Source organism: Enoplosus armatus, chromosome 7 (assembly GCF_043641665.1).
Source record: "Enoplosus armatus isolate fEnoArm2 chromosome 7, fEnoArm2.hap1, whole genome shotgun sequence".
In the NCBI taxonomy this organism is placed as follows: domain Eukaryota; kingdom Metazoa; phylum Chordata; class Actinopteri; order Centrarchiformes; family Enoplosidae; genus Enoplosus; species Enoplosus armatus.
The window spans coordinates 19,137,153-19,151,455 of NC_092186.1; the positions used below are offsets into that span (position 1 = coordinate 19,137,153).

Sequence of the window (14,303 nt, forward strand, 5' to 3'; positions counted from 1 at the left end):
CAGTATGAGCCGACATCTCATTTTTGAGAGAATGTTATCCCCAATTTTTCCCTTTCTCATAGAGGGAGAAAGTAACAAAACTCCCTTGAAAAAATCAGGTAGTTTAATATTGCTTTGCTGTGAGCAACAATATAACATTGCCTTGTGAAAATATTACATTATAGTTAAGTAATACTCCAGTTGAAACATAAAACTTTTAACTCTGAATGTTTGTTTCCACAGATGTTGCTTGGGATCCTTTATGTGTTTGTTGTATATAGTGTAGTGTATAAAGTGCACTAGACCATGATTGGCTTAAAAACAGCCTCCTAGTCAAACTCGGAGATGTATATACATCATTCTGCACAGTGAAGGCCAAACATCAAGTGAAGTAACGATAAGCAAAATAAGCTCTTTTTGTTACACTATCAATTTTGCAGAATAAAACAGAAATATCTCATGTGTCTGCTCAATGTTTGAAGGATAAAGCGAACTGTTTCTATTTCCCACTTGAAGTTGGACTTCATTGTCGTTTGTTAGTGAGCATGTTTGCTGCTGCCTGTTGCACGGTCACAAGCAAATAATGTATTTGCACTTTGCACAACATAACACCCACCTCTATTATACCGTGGTTTCTCATAAACAAACCAAACATTTCCATAACTGTGCTATGAGCTGTTGCATCTTGTAACAGCAACATTTAAATGATGAATGCAGACAAGACAAACAGTTCAACTAATGAGTGAGTTTTCCCTCTCACGTTGTTTTATTTGAAGAATTTTGAGGGGCCTGAAGTTGTGAAAGAAATCAATATTTCATTAGAAAAAACAACTATTAAAAAATAAACACACATTTGTGTAGCAAAAATTTATATTTTCTCCCTTTTTAAACATTTAAGAATCATGTTATCCCTGTAATCATCTTGTGACCCCTCACATTTTTCTCAGGAGCCCTTGAGGGTCCTGGTTCATTTGAGTCCACAACCCATTTCACTGAGACACATCCATCTTTTTTACTTGATAAATAACAACCAAATTTGATTAATGCTGGCAGATTCTTTGTCTATTACTACATAAAGTTTAATTTGTAAATGTTTTTCCTCATTATTATTAGTCTAACCAACACTGACAGCTGACATGGTAGGTTTGTGTGATGTACACCGTGTGTAAGTTTATATGTAATGTCCTGTTTTTCTAGTTTGTTTAGTGAAGAATCCGTCAGTGCGTATGTTTTAATTGTGCTAACTCTGATACAATATTTATGTTTAGTATTGTACATGGTCCTTGGTACAAATAAGATAAATTAATAGATTGTTGCATGCTTATTAGCTGCCAGTTGGTGACAAATTGAAGTAAGTCATTAGATGAACAGTTCAAACAAACCGCATTTCCTCAAAACTTTTCGGGTTGAAACCAGAGTGTTCTGGAAATAACACTTGTATGTGTTAATAATCACACACCGCTGTGCTGTCGACCTGTTGCTGTGAGGTTGACACAGATCCTGTTTTCCACTTGACATCAGCAGAGAGAGCAGCAAGCTCTGATCTGAATCTAAAAATGGAAAAGTTTCAGAAGTCATGTCATTTGCTCAGAGCCAATTTTCCCCTCAGTGTCCTTAAATATTCTTAGTTTTCAGAGAGAGCTCACATGGTCACCTGAAGTATGAAAGTATGAGTGATTCATACTTTCTAGCCTTTATAGCTTGTTTGCGTGATGATCATTACCTGTTTTTCTTTTCTTCCCTGTCAAAATGTCCATTTTGTCTGAATGAATCTTGCAAACATTAATCTTGCTAGATTTGGTGTGCTAGCGTCAGAGGGCTCTTATTTCCTCACAGCACACATTTTGACTTGTCAGAGCTGGAAAAGCACAGGTGGAACTAATAACATAACTGATGGCCTGTATCTCAGTAATGAATGCAATGCAATGCAGCGGTTAACAATGTTTTTAGTTACACCTGTTTTTCCAATCAACTCCAAATTCATTCCAAAGGCTTTTAAATGTTCCAGTTTGGACTCCGTCACAACACACTTCAGCTACAATAAAAACCTTTACCCACAAGCCCCCACCTGAAAAAAAACAAACACAAAATGCCCATTTTGCAGTGTAGTGATATGACAAAATGCTTCTGTTGGGTCTCTGCACTGATTAGTGAACTTCCTCCTCTTCGTGACAATGTGACTAATATTTTTGCTGACAGATACAGTCATATTCCCTGAGGCATAATGAACCGTTACAGCTAATATGTTCTTTTCCATCCAAACAAAGAACAGCAGGTGTTTTTCTTGCCTTTCCAACCAATCCTGAATAGTTATCACACACTGAGTCATGATTTGCAGATAATACATACCTTTCCCTTTCATGTCTACATTTTGCAGGATTCAAATAGAAAATGAAGTGAAAACAAAATGTTAATTTAGTTTGATAATCACGCTAACATTTTACAGCCGTTCAAACCACTTAAATTCCTGCTAGAGGACGACTCCTCCAGCATTTTGTGGAACAGCCACAATTTCATGAGTTAGTACTGATACTTGCTGCTTGCTGCTGCTCTCTGCTGCTATCTTCCCTCCCCAAAAGCTTCCCCTTCTCTGGTTGAGGTGGAGGCCAGTCTACTGGAGGCTCAAGCACCAATAATAACTCCCTGCAGTTCCCTGCAGCTTTCATTGTGAATTAAATGCACCCAAGACTGCCAAGAAAGTGCTGTCTGCTTACAAACCCTCAGACTGTGACATATTGGATACACAGACTCAGCTGGAGTGATGTCTTTCTTCCTGATTTCAACTTCAAACGATTTTAAGCAGGCTCTGAAATATAGAGCAGAGGATTATTTAAAATGCAATAGACATTTTTCTTTGCATATCTCTCCCTAATTACAGATAGTATATTTATTTCTATACAGCCACTTTCCCACATCCCATTGATAACAGCAACTTTTCTGATGGGGAGCAAAAGAGTCCCAAACATTTTTAGTACATTTGCATGACATGTAAATTCAAAGCCAACACTGAATAACTGTGGATATTTTCATGAATATAAATGTTAAACTTTTATCTGAAGAGGGAATTCTGTAATTTAGTGAACTCTGCCTCAACTCAACTCAAAACTGCAGCTGACACTGCCCTCTGGTGGAAATGAGTCACAGTACAGATGGGAAACCACAGATTTAATCCACCCTGAAGGCTGCAGCTTGTATTTTTTAGTGTCTCTTAAAGTACAAGGCCACATTTCTATTTTGAAACCACAAGACTGAGACAAGCTGTGTGTCACTTTGCATGAGAGAAAATGAAATTTAGGAGAGTAAATTTGTCTGTTGTAGAGCCAAAACACTGGTAGGATCATATGAGGATATGGATATTTGTTTTTAAAGAATGAGAAACTGGTACAAATGTATCAATTAAAGGTTTGAAGATATATGAATTATGCAGTTAAGAGTGTGTTCAGTGTATTAAAACAGCACATTTATTATATAGATAAAAAAATCTACACTTATTAATTAAGCAAATATCGAAATCAATGTCACTATTATCATGTACAACCTTTGTTTTTTTTGTTTTTTTACCTAAAAAAATACCTAAATTCACCACACATTATGTTAATCAGATGTTAGCCTGCTGTCTGTGGTCAGGACAGATGATTTTAATCTTGATGTGGTTTTTCCTTGCTGATTTCACTCTCCTCAAGCAGACTACAACCAAACGATACAGGAACCAAGCTGTGTGGTGGAAAATGCAACATGGCATGTTCTAGTTTAAACAAAGTAGATCAAAATACCACAGAAATGTCTTTGGTTATGAGTAATCTGGCATTTCACCTTGCATCAGCTACCTTTTTTTAAGGTCACTGTTTTTTGTGACCACTTCCTGTCACACGTTCAGCTTTTGACAGGCTCACATTTGTGTTGTTCAGCCATCACATACACTGGTTCTTAGTTTTTGCAGCCTCAGGTTTAATTTTACACTGACCAACAATGGGTCTTTACAGTAAAGCGAAAACTGGCTAAAAGTTACTGAACAAGCATAAAAGTCTGAACCAGGATTTGCTATCCACAGTTTAATGACAATGTGCATTGACAAAGCCTGAGGGTGGTTATCCCTTCTGCTTTCATATACTGGTGTCAAAATGTCGATGGCAAAATTCAACATGAAAATTAAACAAATACTGTCTCATGACAAAATTATTCCGCAGATCCTTTTTCATTCACTATTACAAAATGACAATATATGTTCAAAAAGATGAAACTATTACAACATGAAAAGCATTCATCCAGTCTTTAGTATGAGGCCGGATTCACACCAAATCAGGCGTTGTGGCGAAAAGGGCAGAAATCTCATTCATCTGAATTTGCGTTTAGGCTGCGGCACTTGTTTACCTTGTAGCATTGTAGCAGACTGTATATAAATATATATATAGACTGTATATAAAGATGGACCACAAGCCAAAATGTCTCGATTGCCCCCTGGTGGCTGGCTGCAGTATAGGTCATAAGCCCCCTCCATGTTGGGACATGGACCAAAGTACACGTCAAATACATTTTTCCCAAAGATGGTAGTTCTTATGACTAGTGCTTGCTCATGGTGGGAAGTGTTGGGTCTCTATAAATAATATTATAAAGAGTACGGTCTAGATGTGCTCTATATGTAAAGTGTCATGAGATAACTTTTGTTGTGGTTTGGCTATATAAATAAAACTGAATTGAATTATGATGCTGATGTTGTTTCAAGTGTTCATTTTTCTGATGAGTTTGGTTTAATTCGTTATGTGATGCTACAAAAGGAGGGTGAAATGTCATGATTGACAGCTGTTATTGACTGTGGTGTGCTCGTGGTTGGGTCAGGTGGGTGTATGGACGCCACTCCCCGATCACCACTGTGCAGACTCTTCCTCCAAATGACGTCACCTGCGCAAGATGGCTGCGGCCGTATCCGGGATATTTTGGCTTCATTTTTGTACATACTGTCTATGCTTTCATGCATCCAACTGTTTGCTGAGCAACTGTGAAGATGGAAGTGATGACCTTTCCAGAGCCACACAACCCTGCACTAATCTCCGCAACTCCAGATTTGGATTGAATACAGCCAACAAATATGTCAACCCTTGATAGGTTTGTGCAATTTTGTGCTGTGAGGCAGTAAAACCCTCAGTTAAATCCATATTAAGGCGAGTCTGTCTTCACATCAAAAACCAAACCATTTCTGTATATCTGCATGCCGATCTCGTTGTCCACCTGTTCCAGATCTGTCATTTCTCCTTCTCTGGAGCTCCTCAGTGCCTGATCTGGAGAGCTGGGATTCAAACGCTCATCACTGGTTCCTCCTGACATCCTTGAATTGCAACTCACATTCTCCACGTCCTCGTCAGTGCCATCATCGTCCCACTCTCCTGTGAGGACAGTGGTCTCCTCTGCATCCTCAGGGACAGACTTGCACTCTGGTTGTAGCTGGTGCAGCGTGAACTCGTCCACCTCCTCCTTTCCCTCCAGCATCTCCTGTTGTAGGTCACATCAGCAGAGGGCAGTAAGATTCATGATTCCAAACTTCACTGTAAATCATAGCTGTCCTCTTTGATTGCCATATATAGTATAGAAGTACATAAAGAGGTACAGAGGTCACTACAAAAACAACGTGGAAAAAAATGTGTGGATGCAGGTCATTTTCACATGAAAACAGTGTTTTAAAAATGAATATAAACACTTGGACTTGTCAGTCATGAATTTATAAATGTACTCTGAATTAAGGTTTCATATAACTACAGAAGAAATGGGGGCGTTACACGGTTTTCACAGTACAATGGAGGTGAGTTATTTGACACACTGATTTACTGTACACCCTGTTTCCTGTGTCTTTTTTGATCAGAGTTCTGCTTTCTGGTCAAATTAAACGTTTGTGGCTCTCTCACATCGTCTTTCAACATATTCATTGGGGACTTTCCTCCGTTTCATCTACGTCCCTGCAAAAAAAATACATATACGTGCAACACATCAAGTCGCACCAGCTGCTAATGTTTTACATTTTACCTGCTTCAGTGCTGTATGTCTTCAATGTTTTATGCTTTAACCTGAGACAGTTTAGAAAGGAGACAGGACAGCTTAAGTGTCATTTCCTGTATCTGTGTCATGTGGGTTTTGCCACTGGCAGCACTTTCGAAGACTAGCAGCAGGTCCTGAGTCTATTCACACCCATGGGAGAAGTGAACGTGAGCACAGATCATGACTGATTCTTCACTGAAGTATATATACTTCCAAACATTCTGACACTAAAATGACAAATCAGGAGAAAATTAACTTTGTTCGAGACCTGTCTCTGTCTCACACAACACACTCTCGTGAGATCTGGCAACACCGATATCACTTCTCTCTGTTGGTGCTGAACCAGCGGTCAGAGTTAAAAAGCTTGTAATGCGTCATCTTCTGTTATAAATCATCTTTGCTTTAACTAACTGACAAGCTGTGATTGAAGTCAAAGAAAAATTCCCACCACTGTGGACAATAAAGTTGTTCTCTTTTGTATTGTATATCAGTGTGAAAAGAGTGCAAGTCATTAGCAAAAAGGTTAAAACCCCAACTTTGTGCACTTGTGAACTTCCACAGTGTATAAATGACTAAAGGTTCAGCTGCCAGGGTTTCAGAAAGAGCAAAAACGCCACACATGCGTTACAGCTGCAAATCCCTGGTAAAGTCTCTTACCTGACTCTTCATTGGATAAGAGGTGAACTCTTGAATAACAGGTGTCGGCACAGGAGGGAAGATCTTGTTTTTCATTCTAAGCATTAGAACAGAGTATAACTGTTAAAAAAAGAACAGCTGATCTAAAGACTGCAGATAAAACAGCAACACGGACAACCCAAACAAGCTGCTATGTATGTCATTTATTCTATTCTCTAACACACAGACTGCACTAATGTTCACCAAGATTGTTTTTAAGTTTTTCTGCAAGTAAAAACTTGCTTAAACAATTGTATATATAGTGGCTTTAAAGACAGAGTACCATTAGTCTTAATGCGAACCAGATGGGACAGAGCTTTTAGTCCACATGCATACTGTATTTTGTTTGGTTTATTAATACTTTTACCTCAAAATGTAGAATATTTACAGTAGGGGTCACCTACCTCTTCAGGATAAAGGTGCACATTGTTGAAATAAGAAAGAATAGACACAGCAAGCCGAGACTCCACCACACTAATGTTGGGGAAAAAACGAAGACGGGGAAACATTTGTAAGCACCCACATGTTTGATTTACAAAAAAAAAAATCTGTTTCAACATGAGAGTTGATTATGAGTCTGATACCATTCACAGTCTTCTCTGGCATTATGTTGATGGTTACTGTGGCTTTAGGCCCTTCACCCACTCGTGTCACTCCAGCCAGGCTGATGTTGTATTTCGCTCCTGGTGTCAAGTTTTCCAGACGGTGTTTCATCAGTGAGGCTGACATGTTACGACACTCTGATATAATGAGAGATGTGGAAAAACGTACAGAAATGTGTCATAACAGTTAAACATATGTCGCTGTTTCATTCTCTCACATACTGTAAGTGAAAGTTAGTTTGACATTGAAAAGCAACAAAAGTTGGTGAAATATTGGGCATTTGCAATAAAAAGAAACAGTCATTCATTAAAGTAAACGTTTCTTTCTGTCAGTTCGACAAAACGTTTTGTAAAAAGCTACAGAGTAAAGCAGTGACTTCACACCTTTCGGCTCATCCTGTGAGCTGATTTTCATGCTGCAGAGGATGTAGTGTGTGAGGAAACCTTGCTGGTCCACAAAGGGAATCGCTTTCCAAGACAGGTAAGCAGAACTGGGTTTTTCACTAAAAGCAATGAAGTCCTGAGGTTCTCTGAGTGGAACTGAAGAGAAAGAGAATAACAATTTTTAACAGATTTTTTCTTCTACAGTATGTGGAGACAAACTTGGCTGTGGTCTATGACCTTGATGCACCGATCTACGTCATATCAGCGTGAACACCATAACTCATCTCATTAAATACCCTGGGCACTGGCAACATAAGACAAATACTGTTTCTTCGTCAGCTTCATGTAAAGTACATACATGTAGAAGAATGGTCCAAATCCATTCCACACAGTGAGATAAGAGGTACAGATTTTAAATTAGAAATGAAAAGGAGGAGCTCATTATTGGCCAATACCCGAGTTTAGGTTTTTGTATTGGGAAAAGAACAGTAGGATTGGTGCATCTCCTACAGTATAAATACACTAAATATAATTTTGTCTTTCATGTTTGCTTTACTGCACAGCTGGGTAGAACAATACTAAGAGTAGTTAACCTGTACTTAGGCATAGCAGTACTTTGAGCTAAATGCAAACATCAGCAGGCTAATATGCTCACAATGACAATGCTAACATGTTGATGTTTAGCAGGTGGTATTTATCATGTTCACCATCTTAGTTTAGCCTGTTATCATGCTAACATTTGCTAATTAGCACTAAATACAAAGTACAGCTGAGGCTGATGGGAATGTCATTAGTTCTGCAGGCAGCATATTTCTTCATGAACCAAAGTATTTTACACATTTTGACCTAATGATGGTGATATATGTAAAGTTAAGGGGTCACCAAAGTTATTAATTCATCCCAAGGGGGACATGAATGTGTGTTAATTTAAAGACACTTACCACCCTCTTTTTTATAAAAGAGACACATTTTAACTGTCTGTGGTTTCCCATAATTACATCTGTGCTCAAAGTAAAGGTAGCGAATGTAGTCCTTCATAGCTGTAACAGAAACAGAGAGAGAATTAAACAGATTTATAATTTGCCTAACACAGAAAAACATTCTAATACAAGTGTGTCACAACATTAAAGGTCCCATATTATGCTCATTTCAGCACTATATTTTTATTCTGGGATTCCACTAGAGTAGCTTTGCATGATTCACAGATCAAATAAGTCCTTGTCTGAAACAAGCTGTTTAAACTTGAAGAGTAGTCCTGAGCAGAGCGGTCCAATAACTTAAACAGACTGAGCAAGTGGATGAGCTTGTCCCTGCACTTGGTGGGTGGTACTGTGCCTTGAGCAGATGACCTGCTGGGGGGCATGGCTGAGTGCGGTGACTGTATAGTTGTGACATCACAACCTTACAGAAGTCCTGAAGGCTTGTTTAAAGGCACAGTTTCTTAATACGGGCTGTGCGCATTTCTCCGTGGACTGAGCGTTTTGATACTTTCACAGTATTTATACAGCACCTAGACCTGCTTTATAATCAAACAAGACATGGAGATCTCACTTTCAACATTATGGGACCTTTAAATGGACAAGATAAAAGTTAACGACACAAACACCTGATGAACAGCAGAGGAGACCAACAGATGTTTGGTGTGGAATTTCCACTGCGTTTGGTTTAGGTTTGCAATGTGACCTATTTTCTTTTCTTTGTAATGCTGGTAAAAAAATTGAATAATACTGATAATGTCTATCAGTATCATCATGTTTGTTGCACCTGTATGTTTTAAAACCGTCAATTAAATTAGGTGCAAAATTAGGCCAAGGATTAGCTTTGCAGGGATGAAGTTGTGAGGTTGAGAACTGTAAATGCAACTTACTCATTCTTATTTGCTTCTTTTTTTTTTTTTTCCCCTTTGCCGTTAAAGTGATCACATTTTCTGGCCTTGAATTTCCATCTTGAAGCTCGTACAACTCAAGGCAAGTTGTGTTCTTGAATTTTTCTTCCAGTAACGTTTTGTCACAATCTGCCGGGGCAGAAACAGAAATAACAGCCTTTAAGATCTATGATAAATACACAAGGTATGTGACACACTCAAGAACACACACACTCTCTGGCCTACTTTTTAAATCTGCAGCAGGTACGGCCGGTACTTGTATGACTGCTGGAGGAGAATACCCTGCTGCGTTTCTGGCGAAAACAGAGATGTTGACAGCAGAGTACGAGACATAAGTAGTGTATATATTCGTTTCGATGTCATCTCGTCTTGTCTTACAGGGACATCCAAGAGAAAACTGTGAGTCCTTCAGGCTGTACGTCACTCCTGTGACTGCTGCTGCATGTGGCATGGGCTGAAGAGAAGAAGAGCTCAGTTCAGACAAACACAGCAAACCGTTCAATTCTTCAAGTTATGCCTGCTGCTTCCAGTGCAATTCAACATTTCTCAAGAAACGATCTGAATTAAAGTACAAAATATTCATACTGGATGCATAATTTACTTGGAGATATTATATGATATTAGATATTATTCAAAATCCACCTGTAGATTTTGGTGACTTCCTTGTTGACGCAATTTAAGATCAAACAAATTGTTTATAAAATGTATAAAATAAATTGTGTGCGTTGAGGCAGTGAGCTGTAGCGTATTAAACGTGTGTTGCTCTAATATAAACCCACGAGTGTGAGTGTTTTGGTGTCATGTTTCCCTTCACTGGCTTACCTTCCAAGTTAGTGTCACCTTTCGAGCGCCATTGACATGTTCTGTTGTCATGGTGACTTCAGGTTTTTCTTCCAGTTCTGCAGTAAAAAGAAAGTATTAGTGAGGATTAAACCTAGTTTGAGCCCCCTTGTCTCACTTTCACAACAACAAAGTGTTTCAGAGTGGAACAAATCTTAAACATTTTCAGAAAAGCTGCATCTGTTCACAGTTTACCATCTCCTAAAGCAGCAACGAGGCACCTGGATAACTTTTGAGGAATTAAAACCCCAGAAATGTAAAATAATGCTGTTATTAATAGTGTTGGGGTGGGACTCTGGGTGCACAGACTATTTCAGTCATACCTGGAACCACCGTTTAGAGAGGGGAGAGAGAGTTACAGATATCAGTCAGCGGGGATTTGATGCTCTTCCCTGTTGCAGTGACACTTTGTGATTCAGGTTTGCAAATTACTTGGACTTTTCACATTAGGCCTATAGTGCAACTTTAAAATGATTAAACATTTACAATTATTTACACAAGTGATTTCAATCAGAAGAATGGCTTAAAGGCCAAAGTGTTAATCAATACACCATGAAATCTATGACTTCACCTGCAGGAACAGTCACAACTCGAGACCAGCCGCTCCACAGTGGGTTGATGGACTCTTTGGACTGATGTCTGATTTGAACCTGGTAAGCTGAATGCTTCAGCAGATTCACAACAATGGCCTGTCTGTCTGTTCAGATAAAAGGAAAAACAGAGACATTTAAATTCAAAGAATAACTTAATGCCAGACTGAAAAGTCTGTGTCTGAAAAGCGTTTTGCTGCCTTCTGGGGTTGAGCGTTTAAAGTTTTATAGTATACGTTCTTCCTGTTGTCACAAAATCACATGAAAAGACCAAAGCCAAAAAATAATTGAACCTGTTAACAACTATTATACCAGTGAATAGTGATACAGTTTATTCCTCAGTACCATAGAGCTCCATTGTTATCTGAATAACACATCAGTGAGCCACACTGACATGTTCCTTCATTACAATGAAATGGAGCATTGCAGTTTATTTTGAGATAATCTCACATTCACTCTCCTGCTGCCGTAAATATTCATTTTCGCATATAAGGGCGCAGCTGAAAATAATCCCCAGCAAATGCACTATTTTGTCCAGTTTGAGTAACGTTTGCAAAGAACTACGGTGCCCTGCTTTTTAAAGAATAAATGAAACTACATGTTTGTGGTCCGTGTTTATGTTAAGTAGGATCGAACGGGCCACCGACAAGGTAGAGAAGTCAGAAAGTATTGAGAGATAGACTAACGCACTGTTGGTTTTGGTCTTTTCATGGGTTTTGTTGACAATAAGAAAAATGTAGAATAACACCAGCCTTATTCTTTATAGCTTACAGCCACTTCTGTCTCAGCATTAGTAGAGCTAATGTACAGCTGTTAGGAAACAAGTCTAAAAACCACTGGTTTGATCCTTCAGTGTGTCTCAGAGATACTGCGGATCCCAAAGAAGCACAGAAGTATATCACCCACAAGAAACATGAAACAAGGTTGAATTAACTTTCCATTCAAAAGACTTGAACTACAAAGATATAAGACACATACTACTCACACTCAAGAGTCTCATCTGTGGTATTTGTTGTTATTAATCTCTGTAACAGCAATATGGACAAAAGGTTAAATATGCTAATTTCTGTAACAGCAATATGGACAAAAGGTTAAATATGCTAATTAATGTAGAAAAACTGCTTCAGACACACTAAATTTGGTTACAAAGTGTGCCTTACGTTCTCCCATGGTTCTGTGGGGTGTTCATTTCGTCTGAACCGGATCTCGGCTAAAGCTGGATGCTTCTCTGCTGCTGGCCAACTTAAGTTGAGGTTGTTGTTTAACCAGGACATGGAAATGTTTTGTGGTGCCTCATACTTAACTGTTGAGGAAAAGCAAAATATTTTGTGTACGATGTGTTCTTTTTACATTTATTTGCCATATATACTTCTGTGCTTTATTGATAGTAACATTACAGTAAAAACTGAGAACCATTGTGTTCAATGTGTTGCTTAAAAAGGACAACAGTGTGTTTTAACCTTCCATGTTCTTGGGTGAAATGAGAGGAACATCCAGTACCTGTGTGCTTGAGTGTAACAGATCTTCTGGTAGACGTGCAGCTGGAGGTTCCCACACGAGCTTCCACCCAAATGTCAACTGAACGTTCTATGATAAGCAGATCCTCCATGATCTGACACGATGTCTCCTTGAAGCTCCCCAATTTAGTTCCACTCCCGGCTGTAGCTGTATATTTACTACACAGACGTGAGAGTGGTATCAAGCATATAAAGCGTATAAGCATTATTCCCAAAACTTTTCCTTTAAAATAATCTTATTCCATGTATTCTCTCAGACTGTATCGCATGATTTAAGACACATCTCCCTAAAATTCGCCTACCATTGGTATCTTTTGTAACTTTGGGATTTCCTCTAGAATTTAGAATACAGTTATGTAGATTTGAACAAAGTTTGGACACGCAGGCAGACCGCTGCCTGTTGAGGGGTAAGTTTAGAGACAAGGACTGCCACTGTGCCTAGTATTTGCTTCTGCAATACACATTCACAAAATACAAAAAAAAGAACAAACGACAGAAAACCACCATGGACAATTTGTTGGTTGAGTAGATGTCACCATTTTAAAATACTGCAGCTCAAACAGAACAATACTCACTCATAGTAAAGGTCAAATGTCACATCGCTCTCATTTGTATTCATGCTCCATTCACATGTGTAAATGGGCTCGTCAGTGTTTCTTCTGAAGCACTGAGGACTGGAGGGAGCCTCACATGTCGACCCTTAGGAGTAACACATTTCAAAATGATCTCATTTATTACTTTTAACACATTCCAGAAATAAACAAAGATAGTTTCTTTAGAGAAAACAGCTTCAGCAACAAACCCATGCTGCAAAATGACTGAAATGTTCTTATTTTATTTAACCTTTTTAGCTGCTAATCCACTTTTAAAGTTTAAACCTGTCTTTTCATTTTCTAATTCATTTTATTTTAGATCTACTGTGAAGCACTGTGCAATACATTACACATTGTATCAAACTTGTCATTTTGACGAGGTCAGAGATTTGGACCATCAGTCCAAGCACTGAACCCCTTTGTCCCATTGTGCTGAGCAAAGTCAAGCTCAAAACTGAGAAAACAGACATGCTTTTTGTAAAACATTACAGAGCAACACAGTGGATGCAATCTGTTAGAGGAAACCACATGATGCCGATAAGCTAACCAACATTTTGTGGCTGATGTTTTACTTTTACTGCAAAAGAATTCTCACTTTCATATGTCTGATTACTATTCTGCAGTGTGTCTTGATACGAGGTTAATAGTAAACTGAAAGGTTTAAGGTCCCTTAAGTGAAGTAAAAACAGAAAAGACAAAGGGTTTTCAGGTTTTTACCTTTGCTGACCGTTGTAAGGAACATAAACATAACAATATATCCATGTAGTGAAGGCCAGTGTTTCAAAGTTTCCATGAGGTACAGTGGAAGGATCATTCTTCAGCGTATGAGAGTTCATGTATTCAATCTTCCTTCATGTAACTCAGTTGTCTTTCTCAGAAATGTCTCTCAGGTTAAATGAGCTGCTGTAAAACCACGAGTGTCAGGGGCGGGGGGAGGTTGCTTTAGCAGACACAACAGCCATTCCGAAAGTGATGACTCTTTGAAGTCATTCTGTTTTTTTGTTTTTTTTTTAAAGTTGATTTCCCTACAACAGTTTTTGTTCTCTTTAGGCTGCCTGTCAAAGAAATACCGGAGGAGACTGTGGAAACTACAGCAACAGAGTACAGACACCTACGTCTGTCTAGTGTTTCTACGGCCCTGTTTACACCTGGTATTAACACCCGTCTTGTTTGATCAGGTCACAAGTGGACAGCTCCAAGTACATTTGTTC

At 38.7% G+C, this 14,303-nt stretch overlaps 1 protein-coding gene across 1 annotated transcript; it reads right to left on the reverse strand.

The window, feature by feature from the left end:
* Nucleotides 1-5,133: 5,133 nt before the first annotated feature.
* On the reverse strand, nucleotides 5,134-13,906 carry il12rb1 (interleukin 12 receptor subunit beta 1). The gene is made up of 15 exons (XM_070909627.1): nucleotides 13,810-13,906; nucleotides 13,075-13,198; nucleotides 12,483-12,634; nucleotides 12,143-12,285; nucleotides 11,968-12,007; nucleotides 10,964-11,089; nucleotides 10,375-10,451; nucleotides 9,778-10,006; nucleotides 9,535-9,681; nucleotides 8,609-8,707; nucleotides 7,668-7,823; nucleotides 7,266-7,421; nucleotides 7,086-7,155; nucleotides 6,664-6,739; nucleotides 5,134-5,466 (listed from the first exon to the last, which is right to left on the reverse strand). The coding sequence occupies exons 1-15, from the start codon at nucleotides 13,904-13,906 to the stop codon at nucleotides 5,134-5,136; spliced, it is 2,025 nt and encodes a 674-aa protein (XP_070765728.1).
* Between the last annotated feature and the right edge of the window lie 397 nt (nucleotides 13,907-14,303).